Genomic DNA, 24,250 nt, shown 5'->3' with positions numbered 1-24,250 from the left:
ATGAAGTTATCTTTCCTCAAGTCTGATACTAAATTTAGTCATTTTGATTGATTAAACTTAACTTTTTTATATCACATATTCTGTCAACTGCTTTTTAGTTCCATTTGCACCGCACTCATGGAAAGACTGAGAAAAATGGAACAAACAATGTTAATTTTAAACCATCTGGAACACACATTAAAGACAATATATAAACAAACTTACTATGTTTCTCATAAAAAGCATTCACATAAAAAGTTTTTGTTTTATATCTTAGACTAAAGTGTGTCAAAATGTGTATGTTGGTTTGCATCACATCAAAAAAATAAATTTACGCATTCACTACCTCCCTCTCAAAGCTTTCTTTGTCAAGTTCCTGATCAGGTGTATCAATTCACAAGTATGACAGTTTGACAGTAATCATAAGCCATTTCGATGGTTCGGTGAAATGGCTTTAAAGGTATGTGACAAACAGTATATGGAACAATTTTTGTGCGCCTGTTTATGTAAACAGTAAAATTTTAAAATATACCACTGCAGGGAATCTTGTTTCTGTCCATTATCTTACCTTGATGAAGCCTGGACTGCCATGTTTACTGTTTTATAGGTATTTTATTAATTGGAATTATCTTCTAATGTACACAATCTCAGCAGAATCTGAATAAAACATATTTGCATATCTTTGTGGATCAGAACCTTTTTGTAAAGCAATTATTTAAACCGCACCTTGTTCCACATCGTTTTACTAATATTTTTCCTTTTACATCATAGAAACAGAACTAGTAACAAAAATATAAGATAGTAACTATGTGTATACAAAATACTGTTTAATAACAATACCCTAATAATAAAATCACAAAGGCACTGGATGCAGCAACCAGAACTAGATTTCAGCACATTTATAATTTAAGTACATCGGATAAACATCACAGAACAAGTTAAGTACACTTGATAAAATTCACGTGTATGCACGAGTTCATAATTCACCAGAGAATATTTAAAACATTGCCACTTGTCACTACCAAATGAAATATCTTATTAACTCAAACAGTAATCAGACATGTTCATTAATCACCTTGTTACAAACTCTACAGAACTGCTTGTTAATATAATATATATGGTTATCACTGTTGCCAAGCTTAAGGCAATGCTAGATGGTAAATTTCACATTTGGAAGAGAAATATTTGACTCTCTTGTCTATTTTAGGTAGTAAATCATGTCATTTGAGCTTGTACATCACAATTCACAAACCAATTTACATTACTTATACACAACACAAAAAGCATAACTCTTTAATATCTGTAATTATAATTCATTATTTAAGACCATGAATAATTTTCAAACATTAGCTTTGAAATCCTTTTCATAAAAAGAAATTTAAAAACACAGCTGCTCATATCCCTTCCATTGATTTCAATTACCTCACACAACATTATGTGCTCACGTCATGTGTTACATCAAAACAAAGGTGCATCACAGTTTCATAACTAAGAAAAATGAGATCAAAATAAGACAAAGATATACACTTATGGCTGTGGAGTAACTCTTAGATATGATTTGCCTGATGGCAAAGGTTTCACTGAAATGCCTTTTGGAAACAAACTGGCTGCTTCCTCCTCTTTCAGGGTTGGAAGGACCATGCAGTCACCACCACTCTAATAAAAACAAGAAAACAAATAAAATAAGAAACAAATATTTAAATTTTCCAAAAAATTGCCAAGGCAAGGCAAATTCATTGCTTAATGTTAAGTAGTCATAAAAAAAATAAAAAATCCTCATTTAAGTCATTTTGTTCATATTCTTATGAATATAATAGAGGGAAACATTCCACATGGGAAAAATATATCTAAAAACACAGATGTGACTTACCGAACGAAAGTGCTGGCAGGTTGATAGACACACAAACAAACAAACACAAACATACACACGAAATTCAAGTTTTCGCAACAAACTGTTGCCTCATCAGGAAAGAGGGAAGGAGAGGGAAAGACGAAAGGATGTGGGTGTTAAGGGAGAGGGTAAGGAGTCATTCAAATCCCGGGAGCGGAAGGACTTACCTTAGGGGGAAAGAAGAGGTATACACTTGCGCGCGCGCGCCCACACACACACACACACACACACACACACACACACACACACACACACATATATCCATCCGCACACACACAGACACAAGCAGGGAAAAAAAAAAAGTCTGCTTGTGTGTGTGTGTGTGTGTGTGTGTGTGTGTGTGTGTGTGTGGGGGGGGGGGGCGCGCGCGCGAGCGCAAGTGTATACCTGTCCTTTTTCCCCCCTAAGGTAAGTCTTTCCGCTCCCGGGATTGGAATGACTCCTTACCCTCTCCCTTAAAACCCACGTCCTTTCGTCTTTCCCTCTCCTTCCCTCTTTCCTGATGAGGCAACAGTTTGTTGCGAAAGCTTGAATTTCGGTGTATGTTTGTGTGTCTATCGACCTGCCAGCACTTTCGTTCGCTAAGTCACATCATCTGTGTTTTTAGATATGTTCATATTCTTATATATACGAAAAGTAACCAGGACCCTATCTATTTCAAAATTGTGTAAATGTATAACCCCATCACCATTATGCTTTCTTACATTGTTGATGCTCCTACCTGGAGTTTCCATTGTTTGACATGCACACCTAAAATTAATACCATTTTACTCAGTTTCTTGTAAGCTAAAAAAGTAAGTGCTAACTGATGGATAACAGTGCTATATTTTCCAAGATGTTTTAATTATTTAATTTTGAAAATTTATAATCTGAATTTTTGTTTTGGAAAAAAATTATGTTACTCTTAAATTGTGTGTTAATGTGTGTGCCAAATTGCATTAGTGTGTTCCACTGGCATATTAAAATACATTTTATTTTAATGGTGAGTGCAGCACCTTATGCATAGTCCGTAGGGTTTTGGACTTGTTACTAAGATATAATATGTCACCAAATAATGCTATCAAATCATTATTTTTATTTAGTCACAAATATACTTAAATATATATTCTCATTTGGCTTTCCCAGTTTAGCTGTGAAAATATTTTAACATTAACCAAGACAACACATGCTAATAAAGACCATGAGTAATTTACTTTATTATACCTTTATTTTACAGATGAAAGAATGAATGAATGTAGCCTGTGTTGTCCCATTGAGGGCAAAGGCCTCCTACAAGTAGGGGTAGCTGCTTTTAAAGATTCACGTGGTGAGCTAGTCTGTGTAAGAGGGTACCGCACTTAGTGCACGCTACACATTGAATTACACTTGATCACTTAGTTGTAGTTCTAGTTCTTTCCACGTCTTTCTGTTTCTGCCTATGCTGGTCCACTTTCTTCCTGCTTGTTTTCTGAGTAAGTTCAACCATTTGCGTCTTGGTCTTCCTGGGAGTCTCTTGCCGATGTAGGGGCCCCATGTGGTAGTTCGTGCTGTCCACCTGTCATCTTCCCGCCTCACCACGTGGCCGCCCCATTTCCATTTGGTCTTCATAGCCTGTTGTGCTATGTCTATTGTTGCCTGACATTTTGTGTATCAAGTTGTTCAATAATCTGTCTTAAACAATGATATAGCTGTTGTTATTTAACAATGTATTATTTGAGTGTCTCTCAAAGAGAAATTTGTTTACTCAGCTTCAACAAGAAAGATGTTATGATGATTCACTAACAATCTCATTACGGACTAAAATTATGTATTGCACTTTTATTTTAAATGATTGTCTTCATGGTTATGAAAAATAGAAGGCCGGTCCACAATGATGCATAAGCAAAAGATTTACTTCTTTCTCATCCACCGTTTGTTTTCATAGGCGCAAGCACAAAGTCCCGTGATCTCTTCAAAAGTATGCAGCATCTGGGCCCACTTGAATTTTATAAACACTGAAATCCTTAAAAATCAGAAACAATTTTTGCCTTCTCTTGGGCTTTGCTCATAGGAATAAATGCATGATACTTCTGTGTCCCTGTGACAGCTATGGCTTTATGAAAACTTTTCGCAAAGATCCTTTTTTTATGCTGATTGCTCATCATTTGTCACACAGAAGTTACTGATGGCTTATGTGCTTTACCCCCACTCAGACAATTAGAATGAAATTAATATTTAATCATGTTGTGCTTCCACAGCTGATTAATGTGGATGTTAAGAAAACCACTTCCACACTCATTGTGTGGAATTATTAAGCCACTGGTTGCATTCTATAAAAACATCCTTCGGTGAGAAAGTGGCACGAATGTGCCAGTGTCACGACTTAAATTGCTTAATTTCCTAATAAAATGATAACCACGAATGCTGGAATACAAGAATAATATTCCACTTTGTGGACTGCTCTAGATACTTGTATTGCACCATGTGCCTTTCAACATTTTTCTGGGTGATTAAGCATTTTAAATCATGACACCGTCTGTTTCCTGCCACTATTACCTGAGCACGTGATTAAAGAGTTATACATGCACAAAGATATTCGGTCTTCTTTCCCTGACCAGTGCTTTGCTAATATTATCCCAACAATTAACCTCTACTGAGATGAATCTGTCAATAGAAGCACATACACACTGTTCTATAAATAAGAACTGTAGCTACTGTAAACTAAAATGATATAAAATGGAAACTGCATGCTATCCCTTACATTATTTATGTTTACTGTCATAAGGCATAATTTAGTACAATTTTAAAATACTATCGTGGAGAATGCTTAATTGGTACTTAATTTCATTTAATTTAATAAACCAGCTACCAGAAAGATAAAATTTCCATATGTTTGCCTTGGAATACCACCATGAAAAATTCAATCCTATAATTTTCAAAATTTTGAAAACACTGGGAAAATTAGCATTTCAATAAATCTGGTCAAGCAGCACATACTTTTAAAGCCTATAACAAACTGAATAATGGTACAACTTTCAGGTCTTCGAGCTATGGACATTAAGATTTCGAAGCGTGGCAAAAATTGGACAAATTAAAAATAAATAAACTAAAAAAGAAATGTCCAAAAAATTTAATTTTGGATTTTATCTTTTTTTAATAGGTAGAATAAAATGACAAAAATGTAAATTTCTAAATCATCAAGGTTCAAATAATTTGTTTTACTGGCTGATTTGACATGGAATGACCCCTATGTCAAAATGCGTGTTGGCCACCAAAAATCTTGTTCCTTATCCAGATAGCACCTTAAACCAATAGTCTTATTTAGATACATGGCTACATCTTCATAATGTGTACCAATGACAAAAAACAGCCTCTGCGCTTTCTTCCCGAATTTTAATCTCTACTCCCAACATCTGCTTCAGATGTTACTTGTCAACTGAGAACGTTTACTATCTTTGATGTTTACATCCACCTCGTAGATGAATCTGGAAGAATCTCTGTTCATATCAATGTGCTGCCCACCAACAGTACCTTCTCCTTCCTTTTGACAGGTGTGTCTTTGTCTTAATGGGTGTCCTATCTTCCTGCCCTTTTTGCCAGTGTTTCCACATATTCCTTTCCTCACCAATTCTATGGAGAACCAACCTCATACCTTACCTTATCAGTCCAACAAATTTTCAAAATTTTCCTGTAGCACCCTATCTCAAATGCTACTATTCTCTTCTGTTCCAGTTTTCACACAGTCCACATTTCACTGCCGTACAATGCTGTGCTCCAAAGATACATTCTTAGGTATTTCTTTCTCAAACTAAGGCCTACGTTTAATACTAGCAGACTTCTCTTGGCCCGGAAGGCCCTTTTTGCCAGTGCTAGTCTGCCTTATCTATCCTCCTTGCTCTGTCCGTATCTTGCTGCCTGGAGAGCAGACTTCCTTGACTATCTACTTCTTGATTCCCAATTCTGATAAGTTTCTTGCAGTTCATTTCTGCTACATCTCATTATTTTTGTCCTCCTTTGACTCACCTAGTGCACATTAAAATGAACCAATCCTATAAACCTGGAAACTTTAGGGACTCAAAGTGGGATGCAGGAGCTTTCCTAATATCTTAATACCCTCCATCAGAAACCATATTTTGTCCAACTAGTACAGAAACACATTTCTTGTGCAATTTCTTCTTGTGACACAATGGCCATTGTGAACAAGCCATTACCAGTACTACATTTATAAGCAATATCTTCTGGGGTACTATCTGTAATCTTTCCCAGAGGTGAGAGGCATCCTACTCGTAATTCTGATCCATGTTTCACATGGCACTCCTGCTGCCTAGTCCTGCATCCTGAGATTATCAAATAAAGACTGGATATTAATGCTCAACTGGACACGTGTGAAGCTCCAAGGAGCAGGGTATATCTTGACAGTCTCAGAAAGGGTAGTGTTTAGTGTCCAATGGTCTAGCAGGTACCACTTTGAGAGGTGGACCTGACAGACAGAACAGGAAGAGGTACAGAAGTGAAGTTTGTTGCTCACAGTGGGTACAGGTAAAACCAAAAGGTGGGTTTATCCACAAGCTCAGGAGTGGAAAACTTGAGAAGGCTTTGTGGAAGCTCATTGTATTTTGCATAACATTGAACTCTTAAGTGCGATAACAGACTGACTGACTATATGGGTATACAATTTCGTTTGTGAAAATGTAACTATGCTACAATTATTATGGGTGATATAGCTCAAATTTTTACAGCCAATAAAAACTTCAACTGCACAGATAGTAATGGGAGAAATACGGTGTTTCAAATGTAAGGCAGTGTTTACAGTTACAACTGACTAAAAGTCTAATATAACCTATGGGATCAACACATAAATGTAGACTATAAGACACCTTAATATTCAAATAACTTAAAGGAATCTAGACGGGTGATGTCATCAACAACCCCTGATATTCCGACAGGATGCCCTATCGTTTTCAAGGCAATAGTAACATCTTCTGACCTTTAGCTGTCTATTGTTAAAGTAAAAGGTGAACCAATTGTGAGCGGCTCCCCATATTCCGAAATGGTCCAACTTCTGGAGCAAAATTTCATGATCAATACAATCAAATGCCGTAGTTAAATCAAAAAGATACTCCTGCTGCTTAAATCAAAAAGATACTCCTGCTGCTTAAATCAAAAAGATACTCCTGCTGCTGCTTATAGTATATCTTTAAGTCCAAATTCCTGCCAGTTCATTTATCCCTTTTCTTCTCAAATATATTATCCAAGCATTATACTAAATTATTTCATGTACGCTATAGCATGTCTGAGTATAAAGTTCTTATCAGTTGGACTTTGTTCCCCCGCGCTTGCACTCGCAGCGCGCTAACGCAACGTGGGGGCGTGCCACACTTCTGGTGTGTGTGTGTGTGTGTGTGTGTGTGTGTGTGTGTGTGTGTGTGTGTGTGTGTGTGTGGTGTGGGCGCGCGCGCACCCACACACACACACACACACACACACACACACACACACACACACACACACACACACACAGAGAGAGAGAAGTTCTCAGTAGTGAAATTAATAATCAACAGGTGAGGTAGCATAAACTCTGTTCCTCTATGAGAGAGCAGGATTACACGCAGAATTTAAACAAAAAAAATCACCATATGTATTTATAAGGTAACTTGCTAATTTAATTTCAATAGGTTCCTTAATAACGCTACCCCAGCAGCTGGAAGTGCGTGCCAGAACCTCCATGTTGTAATAGTACAAAGAATGACCAGTGCCAAGATAATGTTCTGCAGAAGCGTATTTGCTCAGCTGTTTTAATTGTGTGTGTGTCACTTGCACTCAGTACACCATTCCTTCACAGTCCTGATATCTGACCAATATATGATATAACTGCGAAGAATATGGTAGACAATCGCCTTACGCAAACCAAGTTCACCCTTTATGGAACCTGGAAGAACCCTGATCTTAGATGGTGATCGAAAAACGCACTCTCATCATATTTCTGCAAAATACGACCACTCTTTGTTCAAAATGCTCCCTGCATTCAGACAAAAAGACTTTGGTGCCACCTTGGTAGTATCATCACTCACCCAATGTACATTTGGTTGACAGCACAATTCATGTCTAACCTGTCTTTCACTGTAACCATTTATGAAAGGTGACTTCGAGATACGGTAACTCAGCTGACAAACTCTCAGGGTCTGAGATGACATGGGCCCTTTGAATCAAGGTATGAAGTAGGCCTTCATGTTGAGTAGGATGGTGGCAGCTGTAGGCCAGCTTGTACAAGTCAGTGTGAGAAGGCTTCCTATAAATATCGAGGTGGCACCAAAGTCTATGGCCTTTTTGCCTTACGCAGGAAGCATTTCAAACGGGAGTGGTCATATTTTGCGGAAATATGAAGTGAAGTGGATTTTTCAACCACCATCTAAGATCAGCATATTTAAGGATAATTGACCATTTTGTATCACATAACCTGCTATCAAACGTACAGTTCGGCTCTAGAAGTAATTTAACAACTGGAAATGCTATATCCTATTTTCTTTGTGAGGTAATGGATGGATTAAACAAAAGGTTTCAAATGCTAGGTGTATCTTTTTGATTTAACTACGGCATTTGATTGTATTGATCATGAAATTTTGCTCCAGAAGTTGGACCATTTCGGAATATGGGGAGCCGCTCACAATTGGTTCACCTTTTACTTTAACAATAGACAGCTAAAGGTCAGAAGATGTCTGCTTGTGTCTGTATATGTGTGGATGGAAATGTGTGTGTGTGTGTGTGTGTGTGTGTGTGTGTGTGTGTGTGGGCGCGCGCGCGCGAGAGAGTGTATACCCGTCCTTTTTTCCCCCCTAAGGTAAGTCTTTCCGCTCCCGGGATTGGAATGACTCCTTACCCTCTCCCTTAAAACCCACATCCTTTCGTCTTTCCCTCTCCTTCCCTCTTTCCTGATGAGGCAACAGTTTGTTGCGAAAGCTTGAATTTTGTGTGTCTGTCGACCTGCCAGCACTTTCATTTGGTAAGTCACATCACCTTTGAAGTCACATCATCTTTATCCAATCTGCATTTGGATCGCACTTCCCTAACTCTTGCGCAGAAAGGTGTGCAGTATACTGCTGCATCCATTTTCAATAAGCTACCACAAGAATTCAAAAATCTTAGCAGCAATCTGTTGAGAGGCCAGACAAACATGTGGTTCCTGAAGAGGGGCAGCAGCCTTTTCAGTAGTTGCAAGGGCAACAGTCTGGACGATTGACTGATCTGGCCTTGTAATATTAACCAAAACGGCCTTGCTGTGCTGGTACTGCGAACGGCTGAAAGCAAGGGGAAACTACAGCCGTAATTGTTCCCGAGGACATGCAGCTTTACTGTATGATTAAATGATGATGGCGTCCTCTTGGGTAAAATATTCCGGAGGTAAAATAGTCCCCCATTCAGATCTCCGGGCGGGGACTACTCAAGAGGGCGTCGTTATCAGGAGAAAGAAAACTGGCATTCTACAGATCGGAGCGTGGAATGTCAGATCCCTTAATCGGGCAGGTAGGTTAGAAAATTTAAAAAGGGAAATGGATAGGTTACAGTTAGATATAGTGGGAATTAGTGAAGTTCGCTGGCAGGAGGAACAAGACTTTTGGTCAGGTGATTACAGGGTTATAAATACAAAATCAAATAGGGGAAATGCAAGAGTAGGTTTAATAATGAATAAAAAAATAGGAGTGCGGGTTAGCTACTACAAACAGCATAGTGAACGCATTATTGTGGCCAAGATAGACACAAAGCCCATGCCTACTACAGTAGTACAAGTTTATATGCCAACTAGCTCTGCAGATGATGAAGAAATTGATGAAATGTATGACGAGATAAAAGAAATTATTCAGGTAGTGAAGGGAGACGAAAATTTAATAGTCATGGGTGACTGGAATTCGTCAGTAGGAAAAGGGAGAGAAGGAAACATAGTAGGTGAATATGGATTGGGAAGAAGAAATGAAAGAGGAAGCCGCATTGTAGAATTTTGCACAGAGCATAACTTAATCATAACTAACACTTCGTTCAAGAATCATGAAAGAAGGTTGTATACCTGGAAGAATCCTGGAGATACTAAAAGGTATCAGATAGATTATATAATGGTAAGACAGAGATTTAGGAACCAGGTTTTAAATTGTAAGACATTTCCAGGGGCAGATGTGGATTCTGACCACAATATATTGGTTATGAACTGCAGATTGAAACTGAAGAAACTGCAAAAAGGCGGGAATTTAAGGAGATGGGACCTGGATAAACTGAAAGAACCAGAGGTTGTACAGAGTTTCAGGGAAAGCATAAGGGAACAATTGACAGGAATGGGGGAAAGAAATACAGTAGAAGAAGAATGGGTAGCTCTGAGGGATGAAGTAGTGAAGGCAGCAGACGATCAAGTAGGTAAAAAGACGAGGGCTAATAGAAATCCTTGGGTAACAGAAGAAATATTGAATTTAATTGATGAAAGGAGAAAATATAAAAATGCAGTAAATGAAGAAGGCAAAAAGGAATACAAACTTCTCAAAAATGAGGTCAACAGGAAGTGCAAAATGGCTAAGCAGGGATGGCTAGAGGACAAATGTAAGGATGTAGAGGCTTGTCTCACTAGGGGTAAGATAGATACTGCCTACAGGAAAATTAAAAGAGACCTTTGGAGAGAAGAGAACCACTTGTATGAATATCAAGAGCTCAGATGGCAACCCAGTTCTAAGCAAAGAAGGGAAGGCAGAAAGGTGGAAGGAGTATGTAGAGGGTTTATACAAGGGCGATGTGCTTGAGGACAATATTATGGAAATGGAAGAGGATGTAGATGAAGATGAAATGGGAGATAAGATACTGCGTGAAGAGTTTGACAGAGCACTGAAAGACCCGAGTCGAAACAAGACCCCGGGAGTAGACAACATTCCATTAGAACTACTGATGGCCTTGGGAGAGCCAGTCATGACAAAACTCTACCATCTGGTGAGCAAGATGTATGAGACAGGCGAAATACCCACAGACTTCAAGAAGAATATAATAATTCCAATCCCAAAGAAAGTATGTGTTGACAGATGTGAAAATTACCGAACTATCAATTTAATAAGTCACAGCTGCAAAATACTAATGCGAATTCTTTACAGACGAATGGAAAAACTGGTAGAAGCGGACCTCGGGTAAGATCAGTTTGGATTCCGTAGAAATGTTGGAACACGTGAGGCAATACTAACCTTACAACTTAGAAGAAAGATTAAGAAAAGGCAAACCTACGTTTCTAGCATTTGTAGACTTAGAGAAAGCTTTTGACAACGTTAACTGGAATACTCTCTTTCAAATTCTGAAGGTGGCAGGGGTAAAATACAGGGAGCGAAAGGCTATTTACAATTTGTACAGAAACCAGATGGCAGTTATAAGAGTCTAGAGGCATGAAAGGGAAGCAGTGGTTGGGAAGGGAGTGAGACAGGGTTGTAGCCTCTCCCCGATGCTATTCAATCTGTATATTGAGCAAGCAGTAAAGGAAACAAAAGAAAAATTCGGAGTAGGTATTAAAATCCATGGAGAAGAAATAAAAACTTTGAGGTTCGCCGATGACATTGTAATTCTGTCAGAGACAGCAAAGGACTTGGAAGAGCAGTTGAACGGAATGGACAGTGTCTTGAAAGGGGGATATAAGATGAACATCAACAAAAGCAAAACGAGGATAATGGAATGTAGTCAAATTAAATCGGGTGATGCTGAGGGGATTAGATTAGGGAATGAGACACTTAAAGTAGTAAAGGAGTTTTGCTATTTAGGGAGTAAAATAACTGATGATGGTCGAAGTAGAGAGGATATAAAATGTAGACTGGCAATGGCAAGGAAATCGTTTCTGAAGAAGAGAAATTTGTTAACATCGAGTATAGATTTAAGTGTGAGGAAGTGGTTTCTGAAAGTATTTCTATGGAGTGTAGCCATGTATGGAAGTGAAACATGGACGATAACCAGTTTGGACAGGAAGAGAATAGAAGCTTTCGAAATGTGATGCTACAGAAGAATGCTGAAGATAAGGTGGGTAGATCACGTAACTAATGAGGAGGTATTGAATAGGATTGGGGAGAAGAGAAGTTTGTGGCACAACTTGACTAGAAGAAGGGATCGGTTGGTAGGACATGTTTTGAGGCATCAAGGGATCACAAATTTAGCATTGGAGGGCAGCGTGGAGGGTAAAAATCGTAGAAGGAGACCAAGAGATCAATACACTAAGCAGATTCAGAAGGATGTAGGTTGCAGTAGGTACTGGGAGATGAAGAAGCTTGCACAGGATAGAGTAGCATGGAGAGCTGCATCAAACCAGTCTCAGGACTGAAGACCACAACAACAACAACAACAACAACAACAATCCATGCACTTTCAAATCCAAACTGAAGAGTTTCCTTATGGGTCAATCCTATTCTGTTGAGGAGTTCCTTGAGGGAGAGAGAGAGAGAGAGAGAGAGAGAGAGAGAGAGAGAGAGAGAGAGAGAGAGAGAGAGGGGGGGGGGGGGCAAATAAAGCTGATTCCTATGTTATATTGTTGTTTGTGTTTACTTAAACTTGTGGCTTGACTTTTTTGGGTTCATCTGTTACTACTCTTATGTTGTAATTTCGTGTACTGATACATTCCATAACCATGGAGATTTGCTCCTCAATTTGGTCCAACAGAACTAGATGCTTAAATAAAAAATAAAATCAAATTCCTTTTAGTCTCATAAAAGACGATGTTGGTATGCCTAAGGCGGTGTCTAACATATTCCTTGCAGTCATGACATGTCATATATTGGTCAGACTATCAGGACTATGAAGGAATGGTGTACTGAGCATAAGCAACACACACATTTACAACAGCCAAGCAAATCCACCATTGCAGAACATTGCCTTGCCACTGGTTATCCTACGGAATATAACACCACAGATGTTCTGGCATCCACTTCCAGCTATTGGGATAGTGTTATTAAGGAAGCTGTTGAAACTACATTAGCAAGTAATCTTATAAATAGAGATGGTGGTTTTTGTTTAAATTCTATACTACTACTGCTCTCTCACTTGTTGAAAAACAGAAACAGTTTGTGCTACCTCACCAGTAGATTATTAATTTCGCTATTGATAACTTTTGGTGTGTGTGTGTGTGTGTGTGTGTGTGTGTGTGTGTGTGTGTGTGTGTGTGTGTGTGAGTTTTGCCTAAAAAATGACAGGGTATCCTCCTGTCGAAGTATCGGCAGTTGTCGATATTACCTGGCTGCATTCCCGGAAGTTATCTGAACATGTAGAATATAGTTAGTGAATAAGAGCAACTTGATTAACACAACAGTAATACTGACAAAGATCATGCAAGATTGGTGCAGCTAATGTAACTGATCACCATCAGTGACAAAACACTCTACACATATACATTTTGTTTGTGTAACACCTCATTCATAATTGCAATTAATGTTTCATGCTGTAAATGAAACATGAGATGCAAGTACCCACGTAAGGCCTCAGAATTATCGGCACTTAAATCCACAAGCATGTGTAACATGTATTAGTTAGATTAGTAAAATTTCATATGTATGTGCCATGCAACAATTAGCTGTAGGTTAAGTTTTTTTAATCACTTATATTGTAACATTTCTATTATAAAGAAGTACATAAAATGTAGACAGAGGTACATGGGAAGCTGCACAGCATTTACTATAATAAAGTACACTGTACCTGCCAGTCTGCAGGAGTTGCCACCTTCTTGTTCTCTGTCAGCTGCAGTGAATCAATTGCTCTCAATATTTCACTGCAAAGAATATTGATAAAAATTGTGTTAACAGTATAATTCAACAAAATCATTAACAAATTAACACTGGGCAATAAACTGGTCACAGTTATGTTACAGCATGAACAACATGCCACAGTGATGGACGTCTTATTACAACAAAAACCAGCTACACAAAAATACTTTTGAGAAGCAGAAAGTAGAACCTAACACCAGAACCCTGGGACTTCTTCATTACTTGTATAACTTGATCCCCGTATCTTGTAAAACTAGCGCTTCCAAACTTCAAACATGGGAAGCCTGTCTTCAATAAATTTTTAACTCTCACCATTCACCCCTTGGCTTCACGATTCTGCCCCTGTCTTTCACTCACATTTTACTTTTGAAAAACACATTCTGTCTCTGCATATCTAATCCAGACCTGTTGTTGTGCCTGTCTGCAACTCAATAGTCATCTTTATGGTGAGTAGCAATCTATCCTTTTCATGACTTGATATTCCAACCCGGATTTTTTATTGTTTGGTTTTACGATATTCCCTTATTTTTAATTCCAATTGTATTCCTCCTATCTTTAGCTCACTTTTGTGTCTTTAATGTTGGTTCTGGCAGCTAATTACTATAATCTCCACCACAGTCACTAACTGCAGGTTTTTTTCCTCTTTCCTAATCCATGATTTAAAAAGACTTCCTCTCTTCCATCATCCGTGTATCTTAGCCAGTTTTTCTATTTCCCAATTTTCATTTTTTATGATAATAATTTGTTTACACATACTAAACCTAGCTTGTGGAACTATTAATCCCTTCCTTACGGACAAGGGAAGGTATGTTCAAAAGGAAGGGTACTTTCCTAACCCTCCGAAACCTATTTTAAGTTGAATAGATTCACATTTTGTAGCTGCTGCCTCCTTCTACATGGTTGGTTGGTGGGTTGAATGGCTGGCAGGGCGCAGGGGGGCGGGGTGGGGGGGGGGGGGGGTGGGGGTGGGGGGGGGGGGGAACTAAGTAATGCCATCAATCCCACAATTCAATGTGGCAGAAACTAAAGAGGAACAACAGCAATAGCACAGTCCAGCTGATGGGAAAGGGAAATATGGGTGAACAAAGAAGCAAAAATGATGTTGGGATGGCAGAAAGGGTAAAGAAAAGGAGGGAGGCAAAGGGAGGGGGTTGGGGGGTAGCGGCAAGTGCAGGGGGCACCGTAGAGGCACTACGTATGCTGGGGCACAATCACCACCGCCGACCCATCCCAAGGTTCACCAGCCTCTGCACACATACTCTGTAATGGTTGGTCCGAAAGGCTCCAGTCTATATCTGAATGCTCCCCATCTTTTTCTGCTAAGGCATTTCAAAATATTCAATGACTAGAAGTCTTAGGTCTTTCTGGTGTGGGAGCCAAGTTAATTCAGAGTCAAATAATAAACACAAAAAGCACGTAAAATATTGTCCCCCATTATGAGCACTGGTTGGTCGAAACTTTGATTAAAATTGATATGTGTAGTCTTATCTGGTGAAAACCGAAAACCATTTGTCCCGGCCCAGGTTTCCAGCCTCTAACGGTCAGCTGTAGCTGCCTTATCATAATAAGATCAGAGGAAGAGTAGAAGATCACAAAGTCATCCACAAACAAAGAGCATTTGACAACGCTTCTGACTGCGGAGGAAATGCCATTGATAATAATGGCAAACAGTATGACATTGAGGACACTGCCTTGGAGGACCCCATTCCCTTGAACATAGCAGTCAGACATGGCATAACCAACATGATATTGAAAGTGCAGGTCCTCGAGAAAGGATTGGATAATAAACGGCAGGCATCCACTTAGTCCCTATTCATGAAGCTGGTGAAAGATGTTGTACCTCCGAGTAGTGTCATATGCTTTTTCCAGGTCAAGAAACACACAAACCAAATAGTTTCAGCATAAGGACTTCTTCAGTAGAATTAAGTTGTCAAGGATGGAAGATAGTGCCTGAAACTGCACTGGGAGCAGCTCAGATGACCTAAGGATTTGAGCAGCCGGATTAAGCAGCAGTTGACCGTGCATTCAAGAGTCTTACCCATGCAACTGGTAAGGGCTACACTCTGGTAACTAATAGGGGCACTTCGGTCCTTGCCTGGTTCCAGAATGGAGTTAATATTGCGTCCTTCCAAGTCGTGGGGTATTGTCCATCAAACCAGATGTGACTGAAACAAGAGGAGCTGTCCTTTCGCTTCAGGGCACAGATGATGATGATGCATGGCATAATGGATCTAATCAGGTCCTGGAGCAGTACCTCTGGCTGCGGACAAAGCTGATTCCAGTTCCCACATGGAGAACAGAAGGTTTTAGACTTCCTAATTATGCGAGAAGAAATTGAGTTTCCTTATGTCTCGGTCCATGGAACACAAGAAAAGAAGCTTGTCTGGATGACACAGTAACAGTAAAGAAGTGTTCAGCTAAAACTTGACCCACATCTTCTGGTGTGTATACCAAGACCCCATTACTTGACAAAGCCATATAAGGGGACATGTACTACCATTACCTGAAATCTGTCTTATTGATTCCCAAACTTACGCAGTGGAGAGTGGAGGTGGACCGAGTAAGGGAAGTTGTGAGTTCCTTCCAGAAACCCCTCTTCCATTCTTCTCTCGCCTCACATGTGCTCTCACAGACCTGATGGCATTAAGATTTTTTGTAGTTGGACATTGTTTGAAGCTCCACAGAGCTGTTCATCTGGCCCTGATTGGCCATCAACAGTAGTCATTCCACCAAGGTACAGGCTGTCATCTGAGGTAGTTACCAGACTAAGGGATGGACTCTGCGGCAGCCCACTGAATCTCACAAATGGTATGGGCCACTGCCTCTGTGCACAATCCTTTTGTTCAAAAATAGCATGTTAACTGTAGCGCAACCAATTTGCACTTTGTATCACCCATCTGCATGGTCTCCTGTCAGCCACCGCCCTAATTGGCAGACAGATACCGTGAAGTGATCACTAGAATATGAATCTGTATTTACTTCCCACAGAACGGAGTCTGCGATAGCTGGGGAACATAAAGATCAATGGCTGAAAAAGACACTGTAACTGTGGAAAACTGCATCATCTGACACGGGTTCAGAAGGCAGATTTTCTTAGAATGGACGAGTTGCTCTATCATGCGACCTCTGGAGCAAGAGGTAGCTGAGCCCCACAGCACATTGTGTGCATTGAAGTCCCCCAAAAGGAGGAATGGGCGTGGGCCCAGAATAGTTCTGCCAGTGCATCTGCATCCAAAGCATCATTAGAGGGAAAGTACAAAGAACAGACTGTGATATTAAAGGGTGCGAGAACTTTCATGGCAATTGCTTGCATGGTCGTAGTAAGAGGGACAAGAGAGAAGTGGCATCTGTCATCAATGAAAACAGCCACTCCAGCTTTAGCCCTGTCTGCAGTAGCATCATCCTTCCTGTATGGGTGGTAACCCCTTAATGCAGCTGTGTCGATGACTTTAAGATGCATTTCTTGTCAGCATATGTAGAACAGTTTCTCCTGGACCAGGAGCTGTAATTCTTCCAAATGTGAGCGATATCCATTCAAATTCCACTGCAACTCTGCGGGGTCCACTTCCATTAGATCGGATCCGATAACCACTTATGGGGTATTATGCAACTCAGACTCGACAGGGTACTCACATAAGGCCTTACATCCCAGGAGCTTAGATATTTGGGTTGAATTAGCAGTTTCAACTAGACGTGTTCCAATACTCAGAAAACAAATGCAGGGCCCCTGATGGGTTTACTGCTTAAATAATTGTGTTTCTCTTAACTTATGCCAAATCATAACATCATCACTTCATTGAAAATTTAAGGAAGTTTTAGTCTGAGAAAGAAAATTTAAAAAAAATGTAAAGTTCTTATTTGTAAGTCTAAGCAAATGCGGAAAGTTTTAAAAATATGAGGTGGAGTGTAGCGATGGTTGCTCTTTTCTTTTTCCCCTCAGAGGTGTGATTTACCAGGGACGTCAGGGGGAACATTAACTGGTTCCCTGCTCTCCAGTTCCTCTGATTAGAGGTCCATATCCTCAAGAGCATAGTCCCCACCCAAACGAAGTAGCGCAGTGGCCAGCACACTGGACTCATTTGGGAAAACAACAGTTCAATCCCGCATCAAGCCATACCGATTTATGTTTTCCGTGATTTCCCTAAATTGCTCCAGGCAAATGCCGGGATGGTTCCTTTGAAAGGCCACAGCCAACTTCCTTCCCCGTCCTTCCCAAATCCGACAAGACCGATGATCTCGCTGTCTGGTCTCCTCCCCCCAAACAACCCAACCCGCAGTCCCCATCAGGGAGGGAGAGATCTCACCGATCCGAAGGTTTAGCTACCATTTTCTTGGACTTGGAAATACTTTTTGAAGGACATTTTTCTTTACTGATTGAAGGAGCTGGTTGCCTAGATTGCAGGGACAGCTTAGTTGGCTTCTAATGTAGGGTAGTGGTATGTGGCTTAGGTGGTAAGCCCATTGCTGACAGCTTCCAAACGACTTCAGTTTCAAGTGGGGCATTTGGGCATTTCCCCTACACGTACACTGACAAGTGCACTATACTTGAATCTGCAATATGAGTTTGTGTGGAGGCATCACACTTCGCGATTGGTGTCTTAAGGGATGATGCAAAAGGAGTAGCAAAAACTGGCAGTTGCATAGCTCTGAAAGCTTTTTTTTTTTTAGCTTCGCCATGGGTATGCATCTCTTGACTTTCAACTCCTGAATCTTCCTTTCCTCGTTGTAAACCTCGCACTTTCTGCTCCACACTGGGTAATCCCCAGAGCAGTTTACACATTTCGGAGGAAGTGTACAAGAATTGCCTATTTCGTGAGCTTTGTCTCCACAATTGCCACATGTAGCCCTCTAATTACACCCCATAGCGGTATGGCCATATCTTTGACATCTGTAGCATTGCATTGGGTTAAGAACAGGCGAACCTTGAGTCTGCAAGGAAATGTTCAGGTAATTTCCAAGTACTAAACATTAGAATAAATGTTGCAGATTTTTCCAATTTGCCATTGACTCTCCCCATATAGCTCTGCACCTCCATAATGCCCATATTTTTTCATTCTTCATGTAACTCTGCGGGGTCCACTTCCATTAGATCGGATCCGATAACCACTTATGGGGTATTATGCAACTCAGACTCGACAGGGTACTCACATAAGGCCTTACATCCCAGGAGCTTAGATATTTGGGTTGAATTAGCAGTTTCAACTAGACGTGTTCCAATACTCAGAAAACAAATGCAGGGCCCCTGATGGGTTTACTGCTTAAATAATTGTGTTTCTCTTAACTTATGCCAAATCATAACATCATCACTTCATTGAAAATTTAAGGAAGTTTTAGTCTGAGAAAGAAAATTTAAAAAAAATGTAAAGTTCTTATTTGTAAGTCTAAGCAAATGTGGAAAGTTTTAAAAATATGAGGTGGAGTGTAACAAATCTTAGAATTATTGGGTGATTTGATGAGGAATGATCCAATCTGAGTAGAGAGATTTGCACCAATCCCCTTAGCAATAACATATCAACAAAATGTTGTATCTGCATAAAATAATCCATATGTCCAAAACAATACTAACACATGGTTACAAGAAATTTTAATAGTAGTGTACACATTATAAGAAGAATTATTAATCTTTATCTACAACAGCAAAAATGGAAGTCAAAGTCTAACTCCCCCCCCCCCCCCCTCTCTTCTCCCCCCCCCCCCCCCCCCCCCTGTCTTTTCCAATGGCTTTTCCTCCGACATGTTATGTCATGTTTCAATTTAAATTGTTGAAACAATTTCTTATTTTTTCCTAAATGTTTCACAATAACATGTTAAATTTTTTGTACCATATTTACATCTCTCAATGACAGTTAACAACACTACACATGAAAAAAAAGTACAATAAAGAAAATATGCAAGTACTCAATCTTACAGCTATTTTCAAATTTGTATTATTAATATGTAAAATGACTACTTACGCAAAGTTACGACCAGTAGTAGCAGGATACAAAATTGAAAGTTTCAGCCGTTTTGTTGGGCTAATAACAAAAACAGCTCGGCATGTTAATGGAAGGCCATCTTTATCACGTTCATCAGGATCCAGCATCCCCAACTGAACAGCTAAATCTCTTCCTTCATCAGCAATAATCGGGTACGGAAATTTATCTGCTACGTGGCCACCATAACTTTTTATATCCTATATCCACATAAAATTTGTTAATGACTTAAGTTTTATATGCATATATTAAAATTATCACTGTTACCAACAATATATTTACACACTGACTTAATACTTTTAGTATGTAAACACACACACACACACACACACACACACACACACACACACACACACAAACCATTGTCTTGTTCATTTTAAACTGCCATAATTGTAAATAAATTACAGAAATCACTCTCAGTAAATAATAATAAATAACAAATGTTAACATTCTCATACCAAAATAAATTTTACCTGGGACTCATAAATACACATTTTACAAGGAAAGCCTATCTTTTGCAAAAGTGAAGTGTTATGTCATCTATGCTGCAAAATTCTCCTGAAAAGACTCTCACCTTTTTCACTGCTTCCTTCTGCAGCATTAGAGGTGGTTTAGCAAAATGGCCAACAGTCAGTTTCAGTAGGACAAATGTTTTCTTCTTTCAATGCTTGGAATAAATTGTATGAAGGAAAAATCAGAATGTCATATTCCCTTTTTATTCTCTATGCTTTCTGTAAGACTAATGTTGGACCTTGCCTAAATGCATTCAACAAATACTCCTGACATTCAGATGATGCTCCCCACTAAAGAATAAAATTGTAAGCTTGCCCACTATTACCACATAACATGTAAATTTTGATGCCTCATGGAATTGTCTTTCCTTTCACATATTGGTTTTACAGAAATCTGCTCTGTAAATGGAATAATTGCCCCCGCGATTACTACAGGCAGTGTGTATAGATCAAAACTTAGTAAAAATTGTCTGCATCGTCAGTGGGTATAACCATGTCATCACGATGCAAATTTGTTCTCAGCCAGAAAAATCTGTCTCTGGACGTACTACATAAGAATATTTGCATTTTCAATGTCTCATCCGAATACAGAGTGTTTAGAGTTCCCTTAATTATACGAAATCCAAACAACGTTTTGAGACCTGCCGGTGTAGTTTGTCAGAAATTCTTAAAAGCATAATTTTCCATATTGGCAATAGTGCTGGAGTGGGCACTGAGAATGTACCTACTGAACTCCTGATCTTCAATATGTTATTCTCATTCAGAATATGAATCCAGTATGGAAATTGTGTGATGGTGCCACAAGATTCATACGGCATGCACGGAAAGCAGAAAAACATCACCCACTAAGTCATACACTATGTGATCAAAAGTATCTGGACACCGAGTTGAAAATGGAAGTTCGTGGCACCCTACATCGGCAATGCTGGAATTCAATATGGTGTTGGGCCACCCTTACCCTTGATGACAGCTTCCACTCTCGCAGGCATACGTTCAAATCAGGTGCTGGAAGATTTCTTGTGAAATGGCAGCCCATTCTTCACAGAGTGCTGCACTGAGGAGAGGTATTGATGTCGGTCGGTGAGGCCTGGCACGAAGTCCATGTTCCAAAACATCCCAAAGGTGTTCTATAGGATTCAGGTCAGGACTTTGTGCAGGTCAGTCCACTAAAGGGATGTTATTGTCATGTAACCCCTCCGCCACAGACCGTGCATTATGAACAGGTGCTAGATTGAGTTGAAAGATGCAATCGCCACTTCCAAATTGCTCTGTAACAGTGGGAAGCAAGAAGGTGCTTAAAATATCAATGTAGGCTGTGCTGTGATAGTGCCAAGCAAAACAACACAGGGTGCAAAAAAACACAACCACACCAACACCACCGCCCCCCAAATTTTACTGTTGACACTACACATGTCGACAGATGGCGTTCACCGGGTATTCGCCAAACCCACATCCTGCATCCACACCTTACACCAAGCGAGGCACCTTTTGGTATTTACCGGTGTGATGTGTGGCTTTTTAGCAGCCACTCGACCACGAAATCCAAGTTTTCTCACCTCCCGCCTAACTGTCACAGTAGTTGCAGTGGGTCCTGATGCAGTTTGGAATTCCTGTGTGATGGTCTGGATAGATGTCCGCCTATTACACATTATAACCCTCTTCAACCGTCAGTGGTCTCTGTCAGACAACAGACTAGGTCAGCCTGTATGCTTTTGTGCTGTATGTGTCCCTTCACACTTCCATTTCACTATCACATTCGAAACAGTGGACCTAGGGACGTTTAGAAGTATGGAAATCTCGCGTACAGATGTACGACAAGTGACACCCAATCATCTGAACATATTCCAAGTCCGTGAGTTCCACAGAGCACCCCATTCTGCTCTCTCACAATATCTAATGACTACCGAGGTTGCTGATACGGAGTAACTGGCAGCACAATGCACCTAATATGAAAAACATACGAGGGCCGTTCAGAAAGTAACCTCCGGTTGATTTAAAAAGATACACCAAATTAAATAAAAGTATTTTAATATATACATCTTACAACTACATCTTTGCACTACTTTTCTACATAGTCTCCATAGCGATTGAGGCACTTATCGTATCTCTTCACAAGCTTTGAAATTCCTTCTGCATAAAAATCACCCGCTTGTGCCTGGAGCCAGCCTGTGACCGCATCTTTGAGCTCTTCGTCGTCATCAAACCGCTGTGACCCAAGCCATTTCTTCAAATGCGTGAAGAGGTGATAATCACTTGGCGCCAGGTCTGGGCTGTAAGGTGGATGGTTGATAACGTCCCACTTGAAGGACTCAAGAAGGGCCGTTGTTCTGCGAGCAGAGTGAGGACGGGCGTTATCGTGCAAAAAAACGATACCGGAAGTCAGCATACCACGGCGTTTGTTCTGTATAGCCCGTCGTAACTTTTTTATTGTTTCACAGTACACGTCTTGATTAATGGTCGTACCACGTTCCATGAATTCAACCAACAACACCCCTTTGGCATCCCAAAACACCGTTGCCATCAGTTTTCTGGCAGAAAAATCTTGCGAGGCTTTTCTTGGTTTGGTAGGCAAATTTGAATGTGCCCACATCTTTGATTGTTCTTTTGTCTCAGGGTTCACGTACTTAATCCAGGTTTCGTCACCGGTCACGATTCTGTTTCACAATGGTTCTCCTTCGTCCTCATAACGTGACAGAAAGTCTAATGCAGAGGCCATTCTTTTACTTTTGTGGTGGTCGGTAAGAATTTTGGGCACCCATCGTGCACAGAACTTACGGTAACCCAATCTTGCTGTCACTATCTCGTACAAGAGAGTCTTAGAAATCTGTGGAAAACCAGTAGACAACTCCGACATTGAGAAACGTCGATTTTCACGAACCTTTGCATCAACTGTCTGAACGAGTTCGTCAGTCACCAACGATGGTCTACCACTCCTCTCTTCATCATGAACGTTTTCTCGTCCACTTTTAAATAAACGTACCCATTCACGGACAACTCCTTCACTCATAACTCTTGGTCCGTACACGGCACAAAGCTCACGATGAATAGCTGCTGCAGAATATCCTTTGGCTGTAAAAAACCTTATGACAGCACGCACTTCACATTTGGCGGGGTTTTCTATTGCAGCACACATTTCAAACTGCCACAAAAACTAAACTAGCGCAGGTACAACGTTCACTCGACCACGGCTTGATGCCGACTGACCTGTTGAGTGCGTGAACGCACAGATGGCGTCGCTACTCCCCCCACAACCCGCACTGTGACCAATCGGAGGTTACTTTCTGAACCGCCCTCGTATGTTTTTGGGGGTGTCCAGATACTTTTTGATCACATAGTGTAATGTGGACGAAAATGTCACTGAGTGCTTATGAGAGACTGTCACTGAAGTGAATTGTGATGAAAAATAAGAGGACAACAGTTTCAAAATAATTTGCACAATGGAATGTCACACTTGTGAACCCTGTCAGCAACAAAACAACATGAATAGACCTCCATAAGCAGGGAATTGTAGGTTGAGCTGGAATTCCGAAACTACACATCAGTTATGCAAATGCACGAAACAGTAAAATGTGGTAACTTAGCTATAAAACCTGGACTATGAAACAAAGAAAGAAAAATCATCTGGTCAGATGAGTCTTGTTTCACACTGTCTCCTACTTTTGGCCAAGTTTACGTTCCAAGAGTGAAACATGGCAAAGTTTTGGTGATGATGTGGGCAGCCATATTGATATTCCATAGGTTCCATGGTTATCCAGCAAGGTTGCATTACTGCAAAGCATTATGTGGCCATTTTGTTGGGGGGGGGGGGAGGTCCATCTCGTGGTACAATGTCTGTTTCCAATGTTGATGCTGTGTTCCAAGGCAACATGGACCCTGTTCACACAGCTTATGGACTGGTTTTGTGAACAAGAGTATGAATCTCCCCTGGCCACTACAGGGGGGCACCAGATCTCAATATTATTTATCCTTTCTGGTCTAGCTTGGAGAGAAGGGTAGGAGATTGCTATCCACCTCCATTACTGTTACCTGAACTTGACATCATTTTGCAGGAAGAGTGATATAAGGTTCCCTTGAAACCCACACAGCACCTGTATGTATTTAATTCAGAGATGACTGGACGCTGTTTTTAATGCCAGTGGGTTTCCTACATTAAAGTATTATATTTCTGGTGTTTTCAGATTTTTG

General features: G+C 40.2%; 1 protein-coding gene across 1 annotated transcript in view; it reads right to left on the bottom strand.

The window, feature by feature from the left end:
• Positions 1–705: 705 nt before the first annotated feature.
• The window catches only part of LOC126485102 (peroxiredoxin-6), a 54,087-nt gene continuing 30,542 nt past the window's right edge, over positions 706–24,250 (bottom strand). The window contains exons 3-5 of the mRNA XM_050108725.1: positions 19,536–19,753; positions 13,514–13,586; positions 706–1,635 (exon numbers count right to left, since the gene is read on the bottom strand). Of these exons, the coding sequence (XP_049964682.1) occupies positions 1,507–1,635; positions 13,514–13,586; positions 19,536–19,753 (420 nt within the window). The 3' untranslated portion in view covers positions 706–1,506. The remainder of the gene's footprint in view (positions 1,636–13,513; positions 13,587–19,535; positions 19,754–24,250) is intronic.

Source organism: Schistocerca serialis, chromosome 6 (genome assembly GCF_023864345.2).
Source record: "Schistocerca serialis cubense isolate TAMUIC-IGC-003099 chromosome 6, iqSchSeri2.2, whole genome shotgun sequence".
In the NCBI taxonomy this organism is placed as follows: Eukaryota; Metazoa; Arthropoda; class Insecta; order Orthoptera; family Acrididae; genus Schistocerca; species Schistocerca serialis.
Note: the sequence above shows the minus strand (reverse complement) of the source record. Positions and strands in the feature narration are given on the sequence as shown.